Source organism: Gekko japonicus, unplaced genomic scaffold (assembly GCF_001447785.1).
Source record: "Gekko japonicus isolate JY-2015 unplaced genomic scaffold, Gekko_japonicus_V1.1 scaffold25, whole genome shotgun sequence".
Lineage (NCBI taxonomy): Eukaryota > Metazoa > Chordata > Lepidosauria > Squamata > Gekkonidae > Gekko > Gekko japonicus.
Genome location: NW_015171502.1, coordinates 217,876 through 225,065, shown reverse-complemented (window position 1 = coordinate 225,065; position 7,190 = coordinate 217,876). Strand labels below are relative to the sequence as shown.

Below are 7,190 nucleotides of genomic sequence, written 5' to 3'. Positions count from 1 at the left end.
AAAATCCCCCAAGAAAAAAAAAGGAAAATAAAAAGGGGGGGGGGAGAGAGAAGGGAGATTTTTTGGGGGGGGGGGACGGAGCGCGCGAGCCGGAGGGGCGGGGCCGGCGCTTAAAGGGCCCGCGCGCTATTACCGGGGGCAGCCGCACAACTTTACCTGAGTCTCCACCACCACCGCCGCCGCCACCACACACACTGACAACTAAACCCAGCGCGGCCGCGACCGCCCCCTCCTGGACACGTGACGGCGGCGGCGGCCGCGGGAGGGTGGACGCGGCGGTGGGAGGAGACCGAGGGGCGCTTCGGCGCGTCCGCGTCACGTGAGAAGGGTGCGAGGCCACGCCCCCCGTTCCTGTGCCCGAAGGGGAGCGCCCGAGAGGGCTTTCGCCGCCGACGCTGCTTTGTCGCTCTCGAATCGGAACGGCCAAGGTGGTCGCCGTCGAAAGGCGCACGTGACTTACGTCGGCGGTCGCAGCGTTAGGGATGGGGGGGAATGAGGAGATGCTCATTTCCGGGTTCCATTCGAAGGGTGGCGGAGGAGGGGCGGAAACCTAAGGGGGGGGTCGCGGGGGGGTGTTCTCTGTGTATGAAGGTAGATTCAGGCGAGTGGCCGTGTAGGCCTAAAGGTGCTGAGTTGGGAGTCCGGCGACTCAACAAAAAAAGTTTAGTTCTGGGTATAAGAAGTGTGTCCAAACCCTCTTTCTGTCTCTATCAGTTCCCGTCTTTTATTTGTTTGAGATATGCATTCATAAAAGCCCCTCGGTCTCCTCCCACCGCCGCGTCCACCCTCCCTCTTTCTGTCTCTATCAGTTCCCGTCTTTTATTTGTTTGAGATATGCATTCATAAAAGCCCCTCGGTCTCCTCCCACCGCCGCGTCCACCCTCCCTCTTTCTGTCTCTATCAGTTCCCGTCTTTTATTTGTTTGAGATATGCATTCATAAAAGTAAATAATTTGACTTATGAAACTACACTAAAGAAACTTCTAATAAATGTTACATTAATTTAGCCCATGGGTATGTTATTTTGTTGTAAGCCGCCCTGAGCCCTACTTGAAAGAAGGGCGGCCTAGCGAACCTAATTTAATAAATAAATAGAGAATAACTGTGCATTCTGCAAGGGGGTTGGACAGATGACCCTGGAGGCCCCTTCCAACTCTGCGTTTCGATTATTCTTCTTTTATGTCTGTGGAATGCTCCTGCAAGACACACGAAGACATCAGTGAATACAAACAGCACCGTAGTCAAGGCGGAGTTATTTTTGTTACCTGGAGCTGCCCCGACGCGCCGCCACCTTCGATCGGAAACCGGAAGCGACGCTAAAACCACATGGACTGCGGCTGTCCCAACCCGCGTCCTCCAATCACGTGACTGCACCCCGCCAGTATCGGGATCACGTGGCGCCACCTCCCACCATTGACCGCTTCTCATTCTTTTCTCCTCGTTCCCTCGCTTCCGGTCAGCTGACAGGAGGCGCCTCTCCTCGCCGTGGCGTCACGTGACGAGGGAGCAGTCCGGCTTCGGGGGGCCGCCATGTTGTGTGGCCCTCTGGGCGGCTGGGCCAGGCGCCGGGGATGGCGGCGTCCGAAAGCAAGTGGCTCTCTGGGGTGAACGTGGTGCTGGTCATGGCCTACGGGAGCCTGGTGAGGACACGCGGGGGGCGGCGGAGCCTGCCTGGTGGTGGCGCCGTGGGAAGGAGGGCGGCCAGGCAGGCAGGACCGGGGAAGGGAGACCTCGGTGTGTCTCTCCGCCCCGCCTTTGCCCAGCTGCGGGTGGGCGTGGGGCGGCAATGGTTCCACTGGTGGTGGGTGGGGATGCTCCAAAGGAGGAGGAGGCGGCTGTGCAGATGGCGCCCACCCAGGCCACCCTCTCCTCCCTGTCATGTATTTGGAAGGCCGTATTCTTCGCGATCCCGCAGTGTGGCTCCGAGTTTATACCTCCGCGTGCACACGTGGACCTGTCATACATGTATCCACACGTGTGTTTGTACTCATGCATGCGTGGACACATCCGCTTGTTTCAGATTGGCGCGATCTCAGTCCTATCGGGTTGCTCATCGGAGAGTTCATCTGAGGGTCAGTTTGGTGTAGTGGTTAAGTGCGCGGACTCTAAGCTGGGAGAACCGGGTTGGATTCCCCACTCCTCCACTTGCACCTGCTGGATGACCTTGGGCAAGCCATAGTTCTGATAAGAGCTGTTCTTGAAAAAAGAGCCGTTTCTGTCAAGAGCTCTCTCAGCCCCGCCTACCTCACGGGGTGTCTGTTGTGGGGAGGGGGAGGGAAAGGAGTTTGTAAGCCGCTCTGAGACACCTTTGGGTAGTGAAGGGCGGGGTATAAATCCAATCTCCTCTTCCTCCTCCTTCCCTTACGCTGTGTAGTCCGCCTTGAGCCTCAGTGAGAAAGAAGGGCTGTAAACAGTAGTGTACATAGATAATCTGAACATGCCCTAAAGCACAGCGGGGCCTGGCTAGTACTTGATGGGAGGCCACCAATGGCAGGCCACCTCTGAACAACTCGTCCCTTGAATATCCTGTGTGGTTGTCATAAGTTGGCTGTGCCTTGATGGGGCTTTCTGCCGCCTGCCCTGAAGAAGAAGAAGAGATTGGATTTATACCCCGCCCTTCACTCCCCGAAGGAGTCTCAGAGCAGCTTACAATCCCCTTTCCCTCCCCCTCCCCACAACAGACACCCTGTGAGGCAGGTGGGGGCTGAGAGAGCTCTCTCTCGAGGATTGTCCTCGAGAGAACAGCTCTGAGAGAACTTGCGACTAGCCCAAGGTCACACCAGCAGCTGCATGTGGAGGAGTGAGGAAGCACCACACCAAACTGGCTCTCTCTGTCTCTCTGACTTGAATGGCTTAGGCTAAGTTGTTCTTGTCTCATCCCAAAAGCTAAACTAGCAAAGCCTCCACCTTAGGCCTGGCGGAACATCTCTGCCTTACGGGCCCTGCAGAACTGCACTAGGTCCCGCAGGACACGGATGTCATTTGGCAGAGAGTTCCACCAGGGACAAAAAAGCCCTGGCTCTGGTGGAGGACAGCTGGATGTCTTTCGGGCTAGGGATCACCAGAAGGTTCTTCTTCCCAGAGTGTAATGAGAGGTGGTCCCGTAGATACATTGGCCCCAGACCATTTAGGGCCTTCAAGGTTAGCACCAAAACTGTAATCCAGTTCTATTGAATTTGCTAGGGCTTATTCCTCAATAGGTATCCTGCTGCAATCTCACCCTCTTTAAAGTAAGACTATTTTTTGTGTTTGTACAGGTGTAGCACTGGGCTGCATCCAAGCACCTGGATGGATCGGCCCGCCCAAGTCCTTCTACAAAACACTTGCCCTCAGAACCACATTCACCTGTGTTCAAGGGTCGTTTTGTTTTTTTTAAACTAAGGCTAATGCTTGTGCTTATCCCTATCAGAGGATAAGACCCACTGGACTGAAAGCCAGTGTGGTGTCGTGGTTAAGAGTGGAGGACTCTGATCTGGAGAACTGGGTTTGATTCCCCCACTCCTCCATGTGAAGCCTGCTGGGTGACCGTGGGCCAGTCACAGTTCTCTCAGAACTCTCTCAGCCCCACCTACCTCACAAGGGGCCTGTTGTGGAGAGAGGAAGGGAAGTTGCTTTGAGACTCCTTAAGGTATAGAAAGGTAAAGGTTCCCTTGCTCAAAAGTCAGTCGAGTCCGACTCTAGGGTTGCGGTGCTCATCTCCGTTTCAAAGCCGAAGAGCCAGCGCTGTCCGAAGACATTTCCGTGGTCATGTGGCCGGCATGACTAAACACCAAGGCGCACGGAACGCTGTTACCTTCCCACCGAAGTGGTACCTATTTATCTACTTGCAATTTCTTGCTTTTGAACTGCTAGGTTGGCAGGAGCTGGAACTAGAGACGGGAGCTCACTCTGTCATGCAGCACACTCGGGTCTCGAGCTGCTGAACTACCGACCTTCCACAGCCTGCAGTTCAGCGTCTTAACCACTTGAGCCACCGCAGCTCCAGAGGTAGAGAAAAGCAGGGTATAAAAACCCACTCTTCTCCTTCTGGACTCATCAGAGCTTAGTTCATAGTGAGCACGCAGTAGGCTGAGGACTCTGTATGCCTCGCTGTACTTTCTTAAGAGAGCCAGTCTGGTGTAGTGGTTAAGAGCACGTACTCTAATCTGGGAGAACCGGGTTTGATTCCCCATTCCTCCACTTGCAGCTGCTGGATGACCTTGGGCAAGCCACCGTTCTGTCAGAGCTGTTCTCTCAAGGACAGTTCTGGAAAGGGCTTTCTCAGCCCCACCTGCCTCACAGGGTGTCTGTTGTGGGGAGGGAAAGGAGATTGTAAGCTGCTCTGATATGCCGAGTGAAGGGCGGGGTATAAATCCAATATCCTCCTCCTCCTCCTGCTGCTGCCACTGCCGCCTTAGGGCAAAGGTGGAGTGCATGGTTTTGCATGAAAAAATTCCCAGGTTTGATTCACAGAACGTACCCGGGAATGACCTTTCTCTGTCAGGGACGTGGAGAGCTGCTGCTGGTCAGATTGGCCAGCTGGAATAGAAAAAGATAGCTGAAAGGAACCCCGAGGGTCACCTAGTCCAACCCCCCCTGCACAATGCAGGACATTCACAACTACCTCCCCCAGCGACTCCCTGCTCCATGCCCAGAGGAAGGCAAAATACCTCCGGGATCCCTGGGCAAAAATTCCTTCCTGACCCCAAAGTAGTGATTGGCATTACCCTGGGCATATAAGAAAGGGCCACAAGAGCTGAGCACTGGCTTAATCCTATCTGCCCTCCCTTAGGGAACACACACTCATTTCAGTTAGAACTTTGCAATGTTGGCGTGCTTTGCAGGGTGACATGATAGAGGTTTACAAAATTTTGCATGGGATTGAGAAGACAGAGAAAAGAAATACTTCTCTCTCACAATACAAGAACTCTTGGGCACTCCATGAAACAAAGATCAGAGGAAGTCCTTCTTCACCCAAAATGTCATTAACACATGGAATTCACTGCTGCAGGAGGGGTGGCAACTACAAGCATGGACAGCTTTAAGAGGAGATTGGATAAGCATATGGAGCAGAGGTCCATCAGTGGCTCTTAGCCACAAGGTATAGATCAGGGGTGTCGAACTCATTAGTTATGGGGGCCAGATCTGACATAAATGAGACCTTGTTGGGCCGGGCGATGTGTATCATGAAATGTAATGCAAGGTAGCAGAGATATACACTTTATAAAGGACACAAACACAAAGGGGTTTTTTTTTTTACTTAAAACAAAAACATACAGCACTCTTGCAATATTTTGTTTATTTAACAGTGTCTGATAACTGACACCTCTAGCTCTGAATTATTGCATCTAAATGTCTGTTCTGTTGCAATCTTGAGTATGCAGTTCAGGTGTGTGTCTGTAAGCTGCAAACCTACGATGACGCAGCAGCAGCAGCAGAACTGGAAGAAGACGCAGAAGACAGCCAGTTCCACTGCGGGCCTGATAGAAGCCCTCCGGGGGCCTCATGCAGCCCCCGGGCCGCATGTTTGACACCCCTGGTATAGATGGAAGCTTCTGTCTGGGGCAGTGATGCTCTGTCTTCTTGGTGCTTGGGGAGCAATAGTGGGAGGGCTTCTGGAGTTCTGGCCTCGTTGGTGGACCTCCTGATGGCACCTGTGTTTTGGCCACAGAGCGTTGGACTAGATGGGCCACTGGCCTGATCGAACATTGGCTTATCTCATGTTAACCTTTTGTGTGGGTCTTCTGTTTAGGTCTGGCTTGGTATAGTTCAACAAAAATAACATCCACATATTCCTATTCCGATTTGTTTGTTGATTGGACTGATCTGTAGACTGCCTTTACCCACTGAGACTCATGGTGCCCGTCAGCAGTTTTTATGACGCCCACCAAGTGTTTTTAGGAAGTGGGCAGGGCCAGAAAAGGCTGTTGCCCAGCAAGGCTTCAGATTGACTGTTGGAGATCTTGGAAAGTGATTGATATAAGCCCCAAGCAGTATTGGCCTTCTGTGCCGCAGCCTCACTTTGCTGGCTCATGCTCTTAGCTGCGTGCATAGACCGTGTCTTTATGTTGGGGGGGGGGCAGGGTCTTGAAGACTATTTCGGCTTCCCCAGAGATTAACCCTGCCTCTTTCCTGGCTTCCTTTTCCAGGTCTTTGTGCTGCTCTTCATCTTCGTCAAGAGGCAGATCATGCGCTTCGCGATGAAGTCCCGCCGCGGCCCCCACGTCCCGGTTGGCCAGCATGCATCCAAGGTTTGTGTGCAAGCAAAGTCTGGAGGATTGGTCACCCTAGGGTAGACAGGAGGATCAGAGCCTGGGGGGAGGGGTTTAAAAGCAGGGTGACCACGGTGAGACTCAGTGAGAGCCAGGGGCTTGATTCAGAGGTAACACAGAACCCTGCTTTTATTTTACATACTAGGATAAAGGCCCGCTGTAGAGAGGAATGCAATGGGCCGTAGGATTCGTTCCCGGGTGAGCGTGGGGGGGTGAGCCAGGAGGGGGAGGGGGGCCTGTGGCTGGTTTCTCCAGCAGGAACATAACATAAGAGACGCCAATGTTGGATCAGGCCAAAGGCCCATCCAGTCCAACACTCTGTCACACAGTGGCCAAAAATACCAGGTGCCATCAGGAGGTCCAGCAGTGGGGCCAGGACATTAGAAGCCCTCCCACTGTTGGCTCCCCTCCCCAAGCACCAAGAAGACAGAGCATCCCTTGCCCCAGAGCCCCTATCTATACCTTGTGGCTCATAGCCACTGATGGGCCTCTGCTCCATATGCTTATCTAATTCCCTCTTGAAGCCGTCCATGCTTGTAGTCGCCGCCACCTCCTGTGGCTGTGAATTCCATGTGTCAATCACTCTTTGGGTGAAGAAGGAGTTCCTCTTATCCGTTCTAACCCGACCGCTCAGCAATTTCATGGAGTGCCCACGAGTTCTTGTATTGTGAGAAAGGGAGAAAAGTACCTCTTTCTCTACCTGCTCTATCCCAGGCATAATCTTGTAAACCTCAATCATGTCACAGGAGAACCAACAGGGAGGGCTTTAAAGGGCTCCCCAGCCCCTTCCTGGCTCGCTTGTCTCGGTGGGTGGGTCAGGAGGGGGGCGGTGGGCCTGTGGGTGGCCGCTCCAACGTGAGGGCAGGAGAACCCACGGGCGGGGGAGGAGGAGGGGGGGGGTGGCCTCTGGGCAGCTTCTCCCACTCGCCGGCCTTGGAGG

General features: G+C 53.8%; 2 protein-coding genes across 8 annotated transcripts in view; one reads left to right on the top strand and one right to left on the bottom strand.

The window, feature by feature from the left end:
* Positions 1-1,307, bottom strand: part of UBAP2L (ubiquitin associated protein 2 like) — an 81,529-nt gene extending 80,222 nt beyond the window's left edge. For 6 of the 7 annotated variants that reach the window (XM_015419151.1, XM_015419154.1, XM_015419153.1 and 3 more), the window contains exon 1: positions 157-229. The gene's annotated coding sequence lies outside the window, so the exon portion shown is untranslated. Of the gene's footprint in view, positions 1-156; positions 230-1,264 lie in introns of those variants that run through there. The other variant, XM_015419152.1, reaches the window with a different exon arrangement.
* Positions 1,308-1,514: 207 nt separating this feature from the next.
* LOC107117088 (chromosome unknown open reading frame, human C1orf43) overlaps positions 1,515-7,190 on the top strand; it is a 33,718-nt gene continuing 28,042 nt past the window's right edge. The window contains exons 1-2 of the mRNA XM_015419124.1: positions 1,515-1,639; positions 6,128-6,229. Of these exons, the coding sequence (XP_015274610.1) occupies positions 1,571-1,639; positions 6,128-6,229 (171 nt within the window). The 5' untranslated portion in view covers positions 1,515-1,570. The remainder of the gene's footprint in view (positions 1,640-6,127; positions 6,230-7,190) is intronic.